The sequence below is a fragment of the Phodopus roborovskii genome, unplaced genomic scaffold (assembly GCF_943737965.1).
Source record: "Phodopus roborovskii unplaced genomic scaffold, PHOROB, whole genome shotgun sequence".
NCBI lineage: Eukaryota > Metazoa > Chordata > Mammalia > Rodentia > Cricetidae > Phodopus > Phodopus roborovskii.
In genome coordinates this window covers 20,334-41,372 of record NW_026125665.1, presented here as the reverse complement: position 1 = coordinate 41,372, position 21,039 = coordinate 20,334, and the positions used below count along the sequence as shown (strand labels likewise).

At 40.8% G+C, this 21,039-nt stretch overlaps 1 protein-coding gene across 1 annotated transcript in view; it reads left to right on the top strand.

The window, feature by feature from the left end:
- LOC127217161 (zinc finger protein 14) overlaps nucleotides 1-20,804 on the top strand; it is an 85,465-nt gene extending 64,661 nt beyond the window's left edge. The window contains exons 2-5 of the mRNA XM_051178030.1: nucleotides 14,636-14,955; nucleotides 17,853-17,979; nucleotides 18,149-18,209; nucleotides 19,250-20,804. Coding sequence (XP_051033987.1) covers nucleotides 14,917-14,955; nucleotides 17,853-17,979; nucleotides 18,149-18,209; nucleotides 19,250-20,291 — 1,269 coding nt within the window. The 5' untranslated portion in view covers nucleotides 14,636-14,916 and the 3' untranslated portion in view covers nucleotides 20,292-20,804. The remainder of the gene's footprint in view (nucleotides 1-14,635; nucleotides 14,956-17,852; nucleotides 17,980-18,148; nucleotides 18,210-19,249) is intronic.
- The last annotated feature ends 235 nt before the right edge of the window (nucleotides 20,805-21,039 follow it).

Genomic DNA, 21,039 nt, shown 5'->3' with positions numbered 1-21,039 from the left:
GTAGCCTTCTTCCCAGGGATGCAGGGATGCTTCAACATCCGAAAATTCATCAATGTAATCCACCATATAAACAAACTAAAAACAAAAACAAAAAAACCCACATGATCATTTCACTAGATGCTGAAAAAGGTTTTGACAAAATCCAACACCCCTTCATGATAAAGATCTTGGAGAGATCAGGGATAACAGGAACATACCTAAACATAATAAAAACACATATAGCAAACAACAGCCAACATCAAACTAAATGGAGAGAAACTCAATGTGATTCTTCTAAAAGTAGGAACAAGACAAGCTGTTCACTCTCTCCATATCTCTTTGATATTGTACTGAAGTTCTAGCTAAAGTAATAAGAAAACAGAAGGAGATCAAGGAGATACAAATTGGAAAGGAAGAATTTAAATGTTCACTATTTTCAGATGATATGATACTTTACATAAGTGACCTGAAAAACTCTACCAGGGAAGTCCAATGGCTGATAAACACCTTCAGCAAACTAGCAGGATACAAGATAAACTCAAAAAAAAAAATCAGGATCCCTCTGTATATATAAGATAAAGGAGCTGAGAAAGAAATCAGAGAAACATCACCCTTTTTGATAGCCACAAATAATATAAAATATCTTGAGGTGACACTTACCAAACAAGTGAAAGACCTTTATAATAAGAACTTTGAGTCTTTAAAGAAAGAAATTAAAGAAGATACCAGAAAATGGAAAGATCTCCCATGGTCCTGGATAGGTAGGATCAACATGGTAAAAATGGCAGTCTTGCCAAAAGCAATACCCATTAAAATCCCAGCACAATTCTTTATAGACTTGAAAGAATAATATTCAACCTTATTTGGAACAACAAAAGATCTAGGATAGCCAAAACAACCCTCCACAATAAAGTAACTTCTGAAGGCATTACCATCTCTAATTTCAGGCTCTATTATAGAGCTATAGTCCTGAAAACAGCTTGGTCTTGGCACAAAAATAGACAGGAGGATCAATTGAATTGAATAAAACCCTGACATTAACCAACACACCTACAAACACCTGATTTTTGACAAAGAAGCTAATATTATACAAAGAAAAGAGGAAATCATTGTCAAGAAATGGTGCTGGCATAATTGGTGATGACTGCAGATATATTCATATCTATTGCCACACACAAAACTTAAGTCCAAATGGATCAAAGACCTCTACATAAATCAAGCCACACTGAACCTCTTAGAAGAGAAAGTGGGAGGTACCCTTGAATGAATTGGTACATGAGACTGCTTCCTGAAATTAACACCACTAGCACAGAACCTGAGACCAAGTTTAATTAATGGGATTTCCTGAAATTGAAAAGCTACAATAAGGAAAAAAGAAACAGCCAAGACAAAATGGCAGCCCACAGAATGTAAAGATATTCACCAAACCCAAATATGACAGAGGGCTGATCTTCAAAATATACAGAGAACTCAAGAAGCTAGTCACCAAAATGCCAAATCATCCAATTAAAAAGTGGGGTACAGAACTAAATACAGAATTCTCAACAGATAAATGTAAAATTGCTGAAAGACACTTAAGAAAATGTTTGGCATCCTTAGCCATTAGGGAAAAGCAAATCAAAACAACTCTGAGATACCTTCTTTCTCCTGACAGAATGGCTAAAACCAAAAAACACCAAAACCAGTTTATGATGGAGAGGATGTGGAGAAAGGGGAACATTCTTCCACTGCTGGTGGGAGTGCAAACTCATACAGCCATATGGAAATCAGTATGGCAGTTCCTCACGAAAATGAGAATAAGTCTACCACAAGATCCTGCAATTCCACTCTTAGGCATACACCCAAAAGATGCACATCCATACAACAAGGACATCTATTCAACGATGTTCATAGCAGCATTATTTGTAATAGCAAGAACCTGGAAGCAACCTAAAGGCCCCTCAACTGAAGAATGGATGGAGAAAATGTGGTGTACTGATGGGAGATGTCATTCTGTATATGTTTCTCATACTGGTTTAATGAATAAAGCACTGTTGGCCAATAGGAAAGCAAGATAGGCGGGACTAGGAGACAAGGAGGAAAGAGGAAGTAGTAAGAAGGAGTCAGGATGGAGAGCCTGGAGAGAACAGAACCGCCATTCCTCCGCTCTCAGTAAGACCACGTGGAAATACATAGAAATGGGTTAATAATTAAGACAGAGCTAGCCGATAAGAAACTAGCACCTGGCCAACAGCATAATATCAAATACAGAGTCTCTGTGTGTTAATTGGGGCTGGCGCGGCGGCAGGACAAGACCAGGCTGCGGGTGGAAAAACCGTACTTCTTACAGAGTACGACTCAGCAGAAAAAAAAAGCAATGAATATTGAAATTCCCAAGCAAATGGATGGAACTAGAAGAAACCATCCTGAGTGAGATAACCCAGTTACAAAAAGACAAACATGGTATGTACCTACTCATATATGGATTTTGGACATGGAGCAAAAGATTACCAGCCTACAATTCACATCTCCAGAAAAGCTAGGATATAAGGAGGAACCTAATGAACAAGGGGGAGCTCAGGGACCCCAGTCTGATAGCTGGGAAACCAGGACTGACCCAGACCCCCTGAATGTTTGTGTTAATTAGGAGGACTGGGCAGTCTAAGGGGCCTCTGGTAATGGATCAGTATTTATTTCTATTATACAAATGGACTTTGGGAGCCCATTCTTCCTAAGCCTGCGGGGAGGGCCTAGGCCCTGCTCCAAATGATATGACAGACTTTGAAGATCCCCCATGGAAGGCCTCACCCTCCTTGGGGACCAGGAAGGGGATGGGGTGGGGGTTAGGAAGGGAACAGGGGAGGAGTGCAGGGTGAGGGGACTGGGGTTGATATGTTGCCAATTTAAATAAAAAATTATCAAAGAAAAAAATCTACAAGAGCCACTAATAGTGACAAAGAATATCATTCTGCCTGCACATTTCTTCCACTGAAAATGAATGCAATATTTTTAACATTCAGTCCCACTCAAACTCTCCCAGTACAGGCTGAGTGTACCAGGAAGTTTTCCTCAAAATGTTCCATGCTACAGAATGTTACCTACTCAAATTTGATAAAGAACTGCAATAATCCACGTCCTTGGGCTGAACAAGAGCCAATAACTCTTGATACCATAACAAAGCAGGGTATGGTTTTTAAAGTCAAAAGTCACCTTCACATCACATGAGCCATAGTCTGAGGAAGTTTATATAGTGCAACTTTTGGTCCTGTAAACCATCCAGAGGAACCATTCATACACATTGGGAGCCTGTATCAGCAAGAAACTAGGGACCTTTTGGTATTTTGAACACCATGAAAAGAAGTGTGAAGACATTTGTTTACCAGCAAATGTGCCTCCAGACAGGAGAAAGTTCAGGATCAGGGCACCTGACCTTTTCTAAACCATTTCAGGAACTGTTTCTTCATGAAATCACATTTGTTATAAATCTCATACTCACTTTATCAATATATTCTGGTCCCATTGGGACTGCTCCATAAACTCTGATTACAGCACTGTAGGCTTTTCTTTCTTCAAATTTTTTTATTATTTATTTATTTATTTTATATAACCAAGTCCATTTAAATGAAAAAAACATTTATAGACAATATTTGGGAATTTGGGCATTGTTCTTTCCAAACTACTTCCTGCTGGTAAGGGGCGCTGTCATGGGTGATTCGAAGAAGATTCAGAAATCCTGGCTGTAGTCTGTCAGGCTGCTTTGTCCAGCTGTTTTGAATGTAGGATCACCTGGTACTCTGTTTCAGGCGGTCTGGCTTGACCAAACCACATTAGTCTGGAAGGAATCCACATCTTTTCATTTTCTGTGGAAACAAAAATAGAAATCCTTTTCCCTAGTAACTTGTCCTTGAACTTAAATTTTGGAGTCAAAGCATTTTTTAAAATTTATTATTTTACATATCGATCCCAGTTCCCTCTCCCTCCCTCTTTCCCTCCCTTTTACCCTCTCTGCCCTCTCACATGCACTCTAACCACCCTCCCATCCCCCCCACCCCAATTCCATATGTAGGGGAATGTCATCCAGTAGGGGTCATGTAGGTCTGACAGGTCATGTGAAGTACGGACTAGGGCTTCTCTCCTGTCTCTAGATTAAGGCAGTTATCCCTCCATGGGGGATGTGTTCACAAAGTCCTTTTGTACTCCTCTTTCTTCAAATTTTAAGCTTGTTCAAATTCCTTCAAAGGGGTTGGAAGAGTTGGTTCAGTTAGTAGAACTTGCTAATCTTCCAGGGGATCTAAATTCAGCTTCCAGCACCTATATTCGGATGCTAACAACTACCTGGAACTCCAGCTTTGGAGAAATCTGACTCCGTCTTCCAGTTTCTGAAGGCACCCACAGACATGTTGTGTTTGTGAACACACACACATTTAAAAATGCAGAATGACCACCAGCTAGGGCTGGATAACATGGAGGGATGTATCGAGGGTCTCTGGAAGGCTGTTTATTCTGAATTGGTGTCCATTATAGGGTACTTCTATTTGTGTTGATCAGGATTCAAGTGGTGGAAATAGGAATGGCCCACTTACCATTGCCATTAATGACTATTCTTTTTCCTTTGATTTCATGCTCTAATACCCTAGAAATCTTGGTTACAAAAGGCAGATGTTGTCTACAAGGAGACAAAGGCAACATTTCATTGACCTAGAAGCTAATATTTCCCACTTCTGCCTTTGGGGTCCTGATGCTCTGATGTTACAGTGTTATCAGGGTTGACTGACATCCAGATTTTCAATGTATGCTGTTTATTACTTCTTCCAACTCTCCCCCAGCATCCTCCAGGCTCCCCATCATGTCTCTATCCACTTTATGTTCTGTCATTTTAATTTTCTCCCCGAGTCCAGTTAATACTGTTTGTTGAAATGCTCACTGATCTTGTTGGCTTGATCATATGCATGTGACCATAGTTGGAGTGGGTCCATGAATGCACTCTCCATGACTTTTGCAGCCATTCTTCTCATCCTTAAACTATTACATTCTTTCCTCCCCTTCTTCCATGATGTTTTCTGAGCCTTGCAGGTAGGCGGTTCAACTAGAGGTCCCGTTTAGGGTTAAGCAATCAGTAGTCACATATTCTCAGCACTTTAAACAGTTACAAGTATCTGCACTGACCACTGCTGGGGGAAGCATCTCTGGCTAAGGCTGAGAAAAGTTCCAATGCATGTATATATTCATAAATATATAGAAGGCAGTGTGACAATGTGTCCCTTTAGCAAGACAATAGTAGTATGTTCCTGGTAGGAACCTGCTGAGCTCCTGCACACTGTGCAGTGTGCTCCAGGCTCCCAGTTTTGTGAGTGTCACCCATGCAAGGGGGGATGGTTGGTGATGCAGCTGTCTGAGTCATTTCTGCTGTAAGTGACCCCAAGTTGGACTCTGGTGGTGTCCATACTTTGGTGTGTCATGGGCTCCCTATTTAGTGTGAGTTGTGTCTCTCTAGGAGAAGTTATAGGAGACTCAGTCTTTCTCTTTTGCAGCTTTCACCATTGCTTCTTTGCTCGAGTGTTTGTGTGTTATTTGTTTGTGACGAGGGGAGGCTCTGGTTTGTCTGTGTAGCGTTGTAACTACAGATATCTACATTGGCAACTCTGGAGGATTTCCTTTTATAATTATAATTCTTGCGAAAAGATTTTGTCTTTAGAATGAAATTATTCCCCTTCTTTTGTGCTGTTGCAGAGCAGTTTCCTCTGAATGGAAACATTCCATCCAGGAGGGAGGGGAAGGTTCATGTGGCTCTAAGGATAACAAATACTATGTGTCTGGTCTACTGGGTGGTTTTGTGTGTCAACTTGACACAAGCTAGAGTCATCTGAGGAATGAGTATCAGCTGAGTAAATGCCTCCATGAGATCCAGCTGTAAGGCATTTTTTTTCATATAGTAATCAATGGAGGAGGCCCAGACCGTGGTGGGTGGTGCTGGTACTAGTACTGCTGTGGAATAATCCTTCTGTACTCAGTGAATATGTTAATAAAGAAACTGGCAGGAGTAGTCAGGCAGGACATATAGGCTGGACAGTCAGAAACAGAGAACTCTGGGAAGAAGGCAGAGTAAGAGACATCAGCTAGCCACTGAGCAAGCAGGATGTGTAGAAAATGAGGCAACAAGCCATGAGCCATGTGGCAAAGCATAAACAGGAATATGGGTTAATTTAACTGTAAGCGTTAGCTAGTAAGCCAGGCAGTGGTGGAGCATACCTTTAATCTCAGCACCCAGGAGGCAGAGACAGGTAGATCTCTGTGAGTTCGAGACCAGCCTGGTCTATAAGAGCTAGTTCCAGGACAGCCTCCAAAAGTAAAAAAAAAAAAAAAAAAAAAAAAAAAAAAAGAGTTAGCTAGTAGCAAGCCCAAGCTATCAGCCAAGCATTAATAATTCATATTGGGCCTCTGAGTTGGTTATTTGGCATGGGGTGGTCAGGACAGAAAATATCCATGTCTATAATAAAGCAGGCTAGTCATGGGAAGCAAGCCAGTAAGTAACTCCCCTCCATGGCCTCTGCATCAGCTACTGCTTCCAGGATCCTGCCTGTCCTGACTGCTTTCAATAATGAACAGCAATGTTGAAATGTAAACTGAATGAATCCTTTCCTCCCCAGTTACTTTTTGGTCATGGTGTTTCATCATAGCAATAGAAGCCCTAAGTGGACATTTGCAAGATTCTTGAAGTCCTTTCCCAGATTTATAGAATATGGAAAGCAATGCCAGGGGAGGAGACCCTGGCCCACAAAACTGCAAAGATGACAGACTCTAAGACTGTCAAGCTGGCTGCAACTGTGTAGGGAACTCTGTGGATGCAGCTTTTGTAAGTTATTTCAGGAGTTGCTGTTTTGAGTCATTCTTACTCCTGTTACCAACCCCTCACTGGCACTCCTGTTAATGACAAATGGACCCTCACTGGTCCACTAAGTTGGACTTCTTCTATCTTCTATGACTCCCGTCTGGTGAGGAGTGTTAGTGTTGTGCTTCTCTGGGAATTCTCACTGGTAAGTGCTTACTATTTTATTTGTATCCTTGTTGGATTGTTCCTATTTTTCCACTTTGTTTTTAAGCTCAGATATTCAGTTTTCTCCTCAATCTATTCTATTCATGAGACTATCCATAGTTCTTTTTATTTGACAATGTTTTTTTCTTTAGTTCCGAATTTAAGATTGGTTTTTATATCTCGTTGTTGAGTTCCTCTTTCATATTATCTACCACCTTCTTTACTCTGTTCTGTTGTTTGTATCTTTGAAAAATACTTATACTCATTTTTTTGATTCTCATTCTGGGATTTCATCTAACTCACTCTCACTAGACACCATTACTGTAGGGTTCATGTTTCAATATTTATTTATTTTATATGTAATATGTATAGCCCGTGTGAATATATGTGTAGCATGTTTGTACCATTCTGTGCACTGAACCATTCAATGATGGACACCTATTTTGGCTATAGTATCCCTATAGACCAGGCTGGCCTGGATACCACAGAGATCTGTTTGCCCCTGCCTCTGGATTTGCTGTGATTGAAGGCTTTCATCACCATGCTCAGTTGTTTTTGGTTTGTTTTTTGAGGGGGGGGCATGCAGCAGAGGCTGTCCTCAACACTACTACATAGTGGAGAATGGCCTCGAACTTCTTAGTTACGGACAAACACCATCTTAGTTTATGTGGTTTTGAGGTTTGAACCCAGGGCCTCCTGTATTTTATGCAACAGAAAACCACATTCTTAGATATTCTATCAATTTAAAAATATTTATTTTTATTTTATGTGTACTGATGATTTACCTGCATGTTTGTGTACCACATGTGTGCTTGGCCCATGGAGGCCAGAAGAAGGCACTGGATTCCTTGGAACTGGAGTTACAGGTTGTGAGCCTCTATGTGGGTGCTGTCAATGGAATTTGAGTCCTCTGGAAGAGCAGCCAGGGCTCTTAACTGCTGAGCCATCTCTCCAGCCCCTCAATAACATACTCCTAGTTTTTTCTTCAGTTTTACACATGAAGGAGAAAACTACACTAGCACAGTCCAGAAGTTACAAGTTCTCTGGTTTAAGAAAAAAAATTACGGCTAGGCGTGTTGGCTCAGGATTTAGCAGATTGAAACAGGATGATTAAAAGTTTGAGGCATGGGTGGACTATACAGAAAGACTCTCACCAAAAATATTCTGGAGAAGACGTGGCACAGTGCCCTCCTGAACTAACGGTACAGAACAGTAAGTAGCTTGTTTCAGTGGACTTGTTCCTAGGTATCTCAGAGTCACAAAATTGACTACACTTTCAACTATTTTTATCATTGGCCAGGGTCATTTAGCAGGGTACACGCACAAGTACATAAGAGCCATGAGCCTATGTTGCCACCTGCTGGCTACCACTACACTAGACAATGTTTTCAAAGCTCGCAGCCTAAGGAGCGGCTAGAGCATCTGCTCCTGTCACTCAACCCACGCGGAACAATTCTATCCAATCAGAGCCTCCAGGCAGGATGTCCAATCAGAACCTTCTGGGAGGCGTGGGTGGAGGGTGGAGGGTTGGGGTGGGGTGGGGTGGTGGTGGTGTGTTCTTTCCGGCCGCCATTCTAGCTAAGGGTTCTTCACCAGGGTTGAATGAGGCTGTTGTATATGTTGCTGCCCCGAGCTGTGAGGAAAACATGGGGAGCTCAGCAGCGGCGCCATGGTGAGCGCGGGGCCGCTGTCCCCAGACGGGAAGGAGCGGCCGGTTGAGCCGCGGGAGCCGGTGTGGTGGGTCCTCCCCGGGCTTGGGGAGCGAGCACGGGGACATGGCGTCTGTCTGCCCAGGGCCTTGGGTCCTGGCCGCGGCCTGTGGTACTTCCACCTTGATGGCCTCTTCAGGAGCGCTGGGCAGGAGCCCCGCCTTGTGGGGGAAGCCTGCGCGTGGGTGACGTCACGATCGAGCACGCCATACTTTTTGGTGCCCCGCTGGAAGGCGGTTTGCTGGACTAAGGTTCTTTGTGGTGTCTTCAAGAAGTTCTTAACTTTGCACTCCACATGTAGATATAGAATCCATCTTGGGTTAATTTTGCGACATTCGTAAAGTCTGTGTCCAATCGTGTCTTTGCAGAGGTGTTCAGAAACAGCTCTGGAAAAGACTTCTCAATGATTTTGTTGTTTGTTCTTCTATCATACTTTGATTATATTTTTGTCTAAGTGTTTGTTAATCCCCCCCCCAAATATTGCATTGTCTTGAACCCTGAAGTTTGATGGGAAGTGTTATAGTCAGCAAGCATTGCAGTTGGTTCTTCTGTATTGTATTCCATTCATTTTCTTCATTTTCACACAACCTTTATAGTTCATTTTCTGTTATGACAAATATGTCTTTAGGAGTTTTATTGGAAGTACATTGAGCTAGTTTAAACTGAAAACTGACATTTTTCTGAGGCTTCTTGAGTGTGCTATGCTAGAAATATAGATGAACACATTTGTATCTTTCCATAGTGTCAGAATGTCTTTGAATAACATTAAGTTAAAAAGGAACAATGGTTTTGAAGGTAGTAATTTGTCAGGTAATTCCAGCTACCATATTAATTCTCTTATCACACAACACAGCACAACTATGCATATGTGTAGTTTATAAGATGAATACAAGTGAAACAAGAGGCACAGAAGTGGCCTGAGAAATGCAGGTGGAGCCTCCATTGATACGATAAGGAACTCTATAAACTATGTGCTGCAGGGAGGGAACCTTTGATGGAAACAGGGAGTACTGAGTTTGTCAGCCATGCTTCAAAGTTCTGTCTCTGGGTCTTTTATTTGTTGTGTTACAACACATCCTGCATATGAATGTCCAGGATCCTGCAGTAACACTTCCTTTATTAAACTGATTGTTTTCATTAGAGAACTGGAGTTCCACTCCCAGTGACCACATGGTATCTTACATGTATCTGTCACTCCAATCTGAGTGGGTCTGAATCTCTTTTCTGGCCTTCATGGGCACCAGGCACGAATGTGGAGCAAGCAAAACACCTATATAAATATATATATTAAAAAAATTGTAGTTAATGTCTGCAGACTTTCCCTCACCCTTTTGTTTTCTTTCTTTTTTTTTTTTTTTGGTCTCATTGTGTGACCTGTCTGACCTGGAACCCTGGGACTTCATAAACCAGTCTGTCCTTTAGTTCAAAGCAGTCTGCCTGTAGTTCAAAGCAGTCTGCCTGCCTTTGCCTTCCAAGTGTGTGGTGCACAGCACCATACACATCATGTCTGCAGTTCATTGTTACAATTGTGTGTATTTCTTTCTGTTGTCTTTTATCTTTACTGGTACACAAGCAGTATAATGTTTTTATTTTCACAACCTATTGCTCATTGCCAAGGCACAGGGAATAGGATGGCAATATGTATCCTACATGTTTGCTATAGTATCTCACTAGTTTCTTGAATTTTTATTGCTTTTTTGAGATTTTTTTTTCTTTTTTCTGAAAAAGCTCCTTTCCCCCTTTGATGACATGCACCTCCTGTCCAAGTATTTGTATGATCATATGATTTAAAATTATTTTTATATTTTTATTTATTTGCCTGCACTTATGTCTGTGTACCATGTACTTGCTTGGTGCCTGTGGAGGACAGAAGAGTTGTGTGGGATAATCTTTTTGTACATTATGAATATGTGTCTCTGGCTGAGGTGCCTTCTGGTTGATTTAATAAAGAGCTGAACGGCCAATAGATGGGCAGGACAGAGTAGGTGGAGCTTCTGGGGAGAAAGAGTGACTTGGGAAGAATCTGAGGGGCTTGGGATTAAGCCAGTGAGACGCAGAGGGAGTCAGGTGTACAGTATAGAGGAGAGATAACAAGCCATGTGGCAGAATTTATAAGAGCTAGTCAGGAACAGTCCTAAGCTAATGCCAAGCTTTCCTAATGAATAAGAAATTTCCGTGTTATTATTTGGGAACTAGTGGAATAAAGAAATGCTGACTACAGAGGAGGGCGTTTTATCTCCTGGAACTGGAGTTACAAATGGTTGAGAGCCACTGTGGTGCTGGGAGTTGAACCTGGATCTTTTGGAAGAGCAGTCAGTGCTTTTAACCTCTGAGCCATCTCTCCAGCCTGATCATATAAGTTTTGTTATTTACTTGTTGATGCTAGATTACATTGATTTTTAAGTTGTTTTGGGGGATGGGTTGGGTGTTGGGAATTGAACTTTGTTCCTTGAGTGCTGTATCATCGAGCTTCATTCACAACCTGAATTTTGAAGTTTTAATTGATTTTGCATAACTGTCTTAATTCCAACTTGGTTGTGGTAAGTTTTTGATTTGGTTTAGTTAATTTCTTTATTATGCTGAGGTGGGTTTGTGGGTAGGTTAGGATGACTTTCTTCTTGCTTCTTCCTGCTGCCTCCAAAGTGCCGGGATAGTAAGTATGGACCATGATGCTTTCTTTTTCAAGATTTTTACAAATTTTCCCTTTAACAATTTCATGAATGTCTAAAATGCATGCTGTGGCCCTTGTCCTCTAACATCCTCACACCCCTAGTGTCGCTTACTGCTCACTCATATCTCCATTCTTAAATTTTGTCTTGGAAACACTGTTAAGCCAGGACCATCATTGAGTTTGGAACTATTCATGGGAGCTTGGTGGGTACCTGAGTGGGTAAAAAACTAAAGACAGTGTTTTCTTTCTCCAGCATCAGTGGCCAGTAATTCAAGGAAGAGTAGAGCACTGTATACCTCTCCCTGACCTGTAATTGACTAGTGATAGGTGAAGTCATGACTGCATTGGCTCTACTATGCCCAGAAGTTAGCATTTTACAGCCATTCCTCCTCTCTTTGGCTGTCACATTTTTACCCCCTTCTCTGTGACCCTTAATAGGTAGTGGGATAAATGTCCTATTTAGGGCTGGAGAAATGACTCAATTTATGAGCACTGGCTACTCTTTCAAAGGACCAGAGTTCAATTCCCAGCACCTGCATGGTGGCTTACAACCATCTGTAACTTCAGTTTCTCTTTTGGCCTCCTTACCTTAGGTACTGTGTGAACATGTTGCACAGAAATACATGAAGGAGCTGGGCAGTGGTGTCACACACACACCTTTAATCTCAGCACTCAGGAGGCAGAGGCAGGCAGATCTCTCAGTTTGAGGCCAGCCTGGCCTACAGAGTTCCAGGACAGCCAGGGTTACACAGAGAAACCCTGTCTCAAAAATCCACAAACAAACAAATAAACAAAAAGGAAAAACCAAAACACCATGAAGACATAACATCCATACACATAAAATAAAAATAAAGTTCCATAAGTAAAATTAAAAAAAAAAAAAAAAAAAAAAGAAACCAAAAACTTAAAAATGTTTAATTTAGGGTTGAGCACTTAACTGTAACATATTCTCAGCACTTTAAGCACCTATGCATCCTATATTCACTGATATTCACTGCAAAGGGAGGAACATAATTTCATATGTTTATGGGTATGAGCATAAATATTTAGAAAGTAGCCTGGCTTCAGGACAGTTTAGCTAAACATTGTTAGTAAATTTATTCCTAGAGGCTAAGGCCAGATTTACAGTGCCAAGTATACATTCCCTCTTGTGAAGCAAGCCTCAAATCCAGAGAGCGGTGGGTTAGTCACTTAAGAGTTTCTTTTAAAATCTATATACAATCCATTGTCTTAGTGGTTGCTCTATTGCTGCGAAACAACTCCATGACCATGGAACTCTTATAATGGAAAACATTTAATTGGGAATTTCTTAGAGTTTCAGAGAGGTTTAGTTTATTATCATGTCAGAGAGCCTGGTGTCATGTAGGGAGACATGGTGCTGGAGAAGTAGCTGAGAGTTCTATGTTTGGATCTGGAAGAAAGAGACACTGGATCTGGTTTGGGCTTTCGAAACCTCAAAGCCCATCCCCAATGACACACATCCTCCAACAAGGCCACACTTCCTAATCCTTCTCAAGCAGTGCTACTCCCTGATGACAAAGCATTGAATATATGAGCCCATCAGGGCCATTCTTATTCAAGCTGCCACACCCATCTATAACATTCCTGAGCATATACTCACAAGACTCTTACTACAGATATACTTGCTCAACCATGTTTATCATTGCTCTATTCAAAATATCTAGGAAATGAGAACTGCCTAGATGTTTATAATTGATGAATGGGTAATGAAAATGTGGTATATACACGTAATGGGGGTGTGTGTTTGCACTCATGCACATACCTAATTTATGTTGTGGTAGGATGATGGTAATATAGTTTAAATTCAGAAGTGTTTGCTTTTCGGAACACATTGTACAAGTTTAAATTTGTTTTTCTATTTTAAAGACAGGTCACAATTAAACTCACACTGTAGATCAGGCTAGCTGAACTCTCCTGCCTGCCTCTCCAGTGACAGGATTAAAGATGTGCACCACAGTATTTCACTTGGTGTGAAGTCTTAACTGTTTGGATCCTCCTTATTATTTTCTTCCCATTTCATTTTATCAGAGTTTTCTCCATGTCATTTTACTTCTTGATTTTTATAGCTGTATTATTAGGTTTAAAACACTGAACTGTATGGCCAGAATACAGTGAAAACATGGACAATGTAAAGATAAAGGTGGAACATAGTCATTTACCTTCAGAGGGCTTCTAGAAAGATGCACATTCCTGATGATACACACAATGAAGTCATTGCTGGAAAGCTGAGAACAGTAAAAACACACTAAACAACTGGGCATGTTGGTGCACATCTGTAACCCCAGCATTTGCGGGCAGAGGCAGGTTGACATCTGAGTTTAAGGCCAGTCTGGTCTTCAGAGCGAGTTCTATGACAGCGAGGACTATACCGAGAAACTCTGTCTTGAAAAACCATAATCAAAACAAGCCCCCCCCAAACGCCCCCAAAACAAAACCAAAAACCTAGAGCTAACCACTTCTAGACCTCAGATTGGAAACTTTTTTTTAAAGATTTGTTTATTATGTATACATTGTCCTTTTTTTTTTTTTTTAAATGGTTTATTTATTTTTATTGGTATTTTGCCTATGTGTATGTCTGTGCAAGGGTGTCAGATCCCCTGTAGGTGGAGTTACAAGCAGTCATAGGCTGCCATGTGGTTGCTGGGAATTGAACTGAGGTCCTCTGGAAGAACAGCCAGTGCTTTTAACCACTGAGCCATCTCTTCAGCCCATATACAGTGTTCTGTCTGCATGCCAGAAGAGGTACCAGATCTTATTACATATGGTTGTGAGCCACCATGTGGTTGCTGGCAAGTGAACTCAGGACCTCTGGAAGAGCAGTCAGTGCTCTTAACTGCTGAGCCTTCTCTCCAGCAGGTTGGAAACTTTTTACCTTATGTGGCTTTAGTAAGCTTGGGCCTCAGTCATAGGAGCCCCACTCAGAAGCGACCTCCTTCCTGAGCCCAAGGGCTTTAGCAGAGTTCACAGCAGGCTGTGTGCTAGGGTTTGGCTAGCAGAGTGGTAGGTAAGAAATTGTAGGTTGCTGATGATGGAGCTCGAGATACATTTAGTCACAGGTAAGACTAGTCTGAGAGGAGCCTGTGAATGGAGACCAATAGACTTGGAGGTTGTGAGGGTGGAGTGTGAAAAGACATACTCAGTGGGAGCACAGGTCCTGAATATTGCTGGTTGCTTGTGTGATAGCTGATTCTTCAGTTGACTTGATTGGCTCTGGAATCAACTAAGAGGCCTGTCTCTGTGCAGGTCTGCCAGGGAAGTTCAGGAATGATTAACTGAGTCAAGAAGACCCTATTGTATAGTAGGTAGTCCAAAGAAGAAGCAGTGTTGCTTTCCTGCCTGCCTTCTCTTGCTGGTGAGTGCATCTGTCCCACTGCCACCGCTGCCGCCACCACCATCCTTCACTGACATTGGAACCCTGCTTCTTGGGGACTGAAGACCAGAAGCTTTCCAGATGTGCTCTGGGCCTTTGGCACCAGATTGAGGCTCCTGAGGCTTCTAGTCTTCTTGGATGGAGCCTCTGCATCATGGAGACAGCCATTGTTGGACTATCCAGGCCAGATCAGGTAATCTGCAGATTAGATAAGGTAATCTAATAAATTCCCCTTGTTATATGTTCTTTTAGTTCTATTCTCAAGAGAACCCTGATTTAGATAGCTACCTATGTCCTTCTGTTTTTCTTATACATTCCTTAAATATTATTTTAAGTCATCATTCTCTATTTAATTTGTACACACACACACGCACACACACACACAAACACACATTTTTGTTTTTGTTTTTTGAGACAGGGCTTCTCTGTATAACAGTTCTGGCTATCCTACATCTGGCTGTCCAGGCTGGCCCAAAACACACAGAGATCCGCCTGCCTCTGCTTCCCTGAGTGCTGGGATTAAAGGCATGAGCCATCACTGCCCAGCTTAATTTGTATATATTTTTAATTTTTAAAAGTTAATTTTTTTTAAATTTCATGTACATTGGTGTTTTGCCTGCATTTATATCTATGTGAGGGTGTCAAATCCCCTGGAACTGGAGTTACAGACAGCTGTGAGCTGCCATGTGGGTGCTGGGAATTGAACCCTGGTCCTCTGGAAGAGCAGCCAGTGTTCTTAAATGCTGAGTCATCTCTCCAGCCCTGATCATTCTCTATTTAGAGTTGACATGTTACTGCTGAAAAAGATGCTTTTTCTTTTCATCATTGAAGGCCAAAAATAATCACTCAAATCAGCATGCTTCATATCAACAAGTCATGGTATGGGAGTTTTGGGGGCTCTGTTAGAGTTGCACATGGGAGATTCATGGGGTTCTTAGTCTTATTACTAAAAAGGGGAGGGTTGGGAGATGGCTCAGCAGTTAATAGCAGTTACTGTTCTTGCAGAGGACTTAGGTTCAGTTCCTAGCACCTACATAGTGGCTCACAACTGTTGTAACTATTATTCCAGGGGATCCAATGCCCTCTTATGCATATGGTGCATACTTGCACGTACACACACACATTTTTTAAAAAAGAATTTAAGAGCTGCCTCAAAAGGAAGCTTAAGGACAGTTTTGAGTTGACAGCAAACCATCAGTACTGACAAGCTATAAGCTTTCAAAGCTGCCAGGAATGGGAGATTGATAAGGGAGAAGAAAGCGGTGCTACATGAGATAAATTGGTGTACTGGTCAGTTGCGTGGCAGATAGGGCCAAAGTACCAGAAAAACATTTAGGCTCTAGCCAGCTACCTAAAGAGAAGGGCAAAAGAGAAGAAAAAGGAAAGTTACTCAGGAGATCTCATGGCAACTGCTAGCAATTACACAGAGAACCCTTGTCCTGTTTACAACTATTGAATACTGATTTAATTTCTTTCCTACATGTGCATGTACATAGTTATATTGTTTAATCTCTTTTTTTGGTGGAGTCTTCAAATAATTTGTCCATTGCATCTAAGATGTTCCATTTGTAGTCCAGTAATTTTCTTCATTTATGATTTTCATTATTCGAATGTGACATTGCCCCTCTAGGTTCATGTGTAGGACACTTGATCTCTAGCTGGTGGCACTGTTTAGATTGTGTGGTTACTGATAATTCTCAGAGATGACTTATATTAAATAATTTTTTCCCCATTCCATTTGTCACATTTGTGTTTATCAATATCTTTTCTGCAATTTTTGGTTGTTAAAGGTAAACATTGCTGGGGTTGATGGTACATCACTTGGGATGCTGAGGCAGGTTGATTTTTATGAGTTTGAGGCCAGCCTGGTCTACATAGCAAGCTCTAGGCCAGAAAGCAAGGCTATATAATGAGGCCCTGTCTCAAAAAAACAAAAATGAGTAAGCATTTGTAATTTTTTTTTTTTAATTCTTTTGCCACCACCCAAATCACACACAGAGGCTTATTCTTTCTTATGAATGCTGATTTAGGTTGGCTTATTTCTAGCCAGCTTTTCTTAAATTAACCTTTTGCCTCTGGGCTGTTTCCTTTCTCTATTTCTGTGTATCTTTCTTTTTCTTCTTATTCTTTGTCTGGCCCCTTCTTTTTCTCAATCCTTGATACCTCTTCCCATACTTCTATTTATCCTTTCTGCCTGCCAGCCCTGCCCATCCTTTCTCCTGCCTTGCTATTGCCGTTCATCTTTTTATTAGACCAATCAGGTGTTTTAGGCAGGCAAAGTAACACAGCTTCACAGAGTTAAACAAATGCAACATAAAAGAATGCAACACATCTTTGCATCATTAAATAAATATTCCACAGCATAAACAAATTAACACATCTTAAAATAATATTCACAACATATTTGGTTCAACAGGTTAACACAACTGTCACTAAGACTGGTAACCTGAGTGTAATCCCTGGGGCACACATGGTAGAAGGAGCAAACTGACTCCCACACTTACAGTGGCTTGTGTGGTCATGGGAATAAATGCACACACTAAATACTTGTCTTAAAGAGTGTATATGATTATGGAGTACTTAAGAAAACCAGTTCTCTCTTCTCCAGGGTTTGCTCTTTCTGTTTGTTGTTGGGTACAGTTTGCCATATGCTTAAGAACATTTCCCAAGTACTTGTCCCAGAGATTCTATTACTTGTATGCACTCACTGAACTCCATGGTTTTTCTTTTTTCTTAACCTTGTTTTCAGAAATTTCTTTGAATGTCAGGAATATGGAGGAAAAAACTTAAACACTGAGCATGACTTGCAAGGACAGACAGCTTCCTGAGCCCTAATGTTAATGCTGTTGTATGTATCAGATGATAGGGTGTGCCTGGGACAAGATCTAGGGATGGATGGAGAAAGAGAATGGGGTGGGGAAGCAGCACATCTCCTCCTGGGTGCAGTAACGAGGAGAGCAATCTGTCTGCTGTCTCTGAACATCACTCAGTGCTTTTACTAAACCACTCAGTTATGCTGTCATACTGTCAGATGTGGACAGATGTGTTGTTCTCACCCCCTCTTTCATATACAAATATGGAATGTTATAGGATCTGGTGAGCTTTGAGGATCTGGCTGTGAACTTCACCCAGGAAGAGTGGGATTTGCTGGATTCTTCTCAGAAGATTCTCTATGGGGATGTGATGCTGGAAACCTTCAGGAACTTCACTGCTATAGGTGAGGGCATCATATAACCTTCATTCCATAAATTAGAGAACAAATGTTCCTGGTTATTGATGGTCGCTGTAGTTTGGATGCGGAAAGGGAAGAATGTGGTGAAGAAATTAGATATAGTTGTAACTGTGCATTGTGATAATTTATCACATTTTCTGTGACTGTGTTTCAGGGTACGAATGGGAAGACCAGACAATTGAAGAACATTATGAAGAACCTGAAATAAATCTAAGGTAATCTGCATGAACAAGGGGAAGTAAATGTCCCTCAGAGAAATTTTAATGTGCCATGAAAATTTTGTTTTTAAGATTTATTTTTTTATATTTATTTTTTGGTTCTTTTTTTTTCTTTTCTTCCTCCACTTCGTCCTCCTTCAAGACAGAGACAGGATTTCTCTGTGTTTAGCTCCACCTGTCCTGAAACTAGCTCTGTAGACCAGGCTGGCCTTGAACTCACGGAGATCAGCCTGCCTCTGCCTCCCAAGTGCTGTCATTAAAGGCGTGTACCAGCACTGCCTGGCTTTTTTTTTTTTTTTTTTTTTTTTTTTTTTTTTTTGGTTACAGGGTATCTCTGTCTAGCCCTGGCTGTTCTGAAATTCACTTTGTAGTCCATACTGGCCTTGACCCCACAGAGATCTACCTGTTGGGCATGCACCACTACTGCCTGACAAGATTTATTTATCTTCATTTATATGGGTGTTTTGTTTGTGTGTATGTCTGTATACTACATGCATCAGATCCTTTGGAATTGGACTTATAGCTTGTTATCCACCATGTGGGTGCTAGGGATTGAACCAGGGTTCTCTGGAAGAACAGCCAGTGCTCATAATCACTGAACCTTCAGCTGCTGTGCCATAAAAATTTAACAAGTTAAGAAAACAAATGAGCCCAACTTTAAATTCATTTGTTTGCAGAAAATTTTCACCCAAAATATTTTTTTTTTTAGTTTTTCACCTAGAATCTGTTCTGGGACCCTCCATTGACAAATGCTACTATTTTGGTCCTAGGCCTGTGGGAACCATGCTGTGGAGCCATCCATTTATTTTCATCTTTCATATGAAGGCACACATTTTGCTTGTTTTGGGTAATAGATGGTCTAATAAGCAAACAGTAGTAAAAGAACAGTCACTAATGTGCTTGTCATCTCTCACAGAAGATACTCTGGTAATGAATGAAGCAGGTGCTCAGGGTGGAGCAACCTTATCCATATACCAATCTCAGTATGAGCAGCAATGCAGGTGGAGACATTTTCATGTGTCATTCATTTTTAATAGGCACATCGTCTCTCACTCTGAGTGTACACAGTATGAACGTGAGGAATATGAACAGAAGCCACAGGATTCTAATTTTCTTACAAGGGTTGAAGGATACACAGAAACTCAGACTGTGACTGGACCTTCTGAGTGTGAGGTATGTCTAAAATCCTATGGACTATATCACCTGACTTACAATGGACATCACAACTATGAATACAAGGAAGTTGGAGGAACCACAGCTGTACGAAAATGTTATGAATGTAACCAGTGTGGTAAAACTTTGAGTTCTTTCAATTCTCTTCAAAGACATCAGAAAATTCATATTGAAGAAAGACCATATAAGTGTCAGCAGTGTAGTAAGGCCTTTAGATGTCTCAATGCCCTTCAGTCACATGAAAGAATTCATACTGGAGAAAAACCTTATGAATGTAAACATTGTGGCACAGCTTTTAGCAGACTTACTCACCTTCGATTACATGAAAAAGTTCATACTGGAGAAAAACACTATGAATGTAAGCAATGTGATATAGTTTTCAAATCTCAGAGTTCCTATCATAGACATAAGATAATGCATGGAGAAACATTCTATAATTGTAAGCAGTGTGGTAAGTCTTTCATTTACCCCTCTTTACTTCAAATGCATGAAAGAACTCATACAGGTGAAAAGCCCTATGAATGTAAACTCTGTGGGAAAGCTTTTAGATATCATTCTTCCATACGATTACATGAAAGAACTCATACGGGAGAAAAACCTTATGAATGTAAACATTGTGGTAAAGCCTTTACACGTCAGAGTTATCTTCAATTTCATGAAAGAAGCCACACTGGAGAGAAACCCTATGAATGTAAAGAATGTGGTAAAGCCTTTAGGCATCACTCTTACCTTCGATTACATGAAAGAAGACATACAGGAGAGAAACCGTATCAGTGTGTTCAGTGTGGTAGATCCTTTAGTCGGCAGAGTTCCTTTAAGAGACATCAGTCCGTTCATGCTGTGGAAAACCCTTATAAATGTCAACAATATCTAATTCCTTTATCCCTGCTTCCTTCAAATGCATGAAAGAACTTACACCAGCACCAAACTTATGCATGCGAACTGTGTGAGAAAATGCTTATCTTAATTCACAAAAAAACACATGTAAGAACTCAAAATAGTGATGAGTCTTCAAACAATGTAGTATAACCTTCAGGGTTATAGGGACTATAGAACCCCACAACCTGGAAGCAGTTGCCAAAGATATCTCCTGCCCTTCAGCCTCCCATAAAAGTTTGTGGAGATCATGTATCTCAGGGAAAAGTAAAGCAAGGAGAAGGCCAGAAAAGAATGACTGTGAGCTACAGTGAAAGGCTAGCACTTGGACTTTGGGAACCATTTTGAAGTTATAGAACTCTTCCAGCAAATGTAAGAAATCATTCCCTATAATCACTAGAAGATAGGTCTGCCTTCTTTCATTTTTAATGAAAACTCATGTGTTCAGTTACTGAGACACACTCTTGAGTCCACTCCTATTCTGTGGAATGTATTCTATGCTGTTATTCTCAAGTTCAATAAATCTGTATACTCTCAGTATAACTGCTTTGTGTCTTACTCATTCTTTGAAATAACCTGTATATCACATCCTGGATACCTACCAACCCTGGACAGAACAGAAGGGTGTTTGTAGTTAATTCGAAGGCCTTTAAATACATTTATCATTTATTGTTTGAGAATTTCAAACACACAATGTGTTTTGATTAAATCCTATCAGTCCTATCCCCACTCTGTTCTATCTAATGCTTCCTATTCTCCCTGTCTCTTTCTGTCTCTG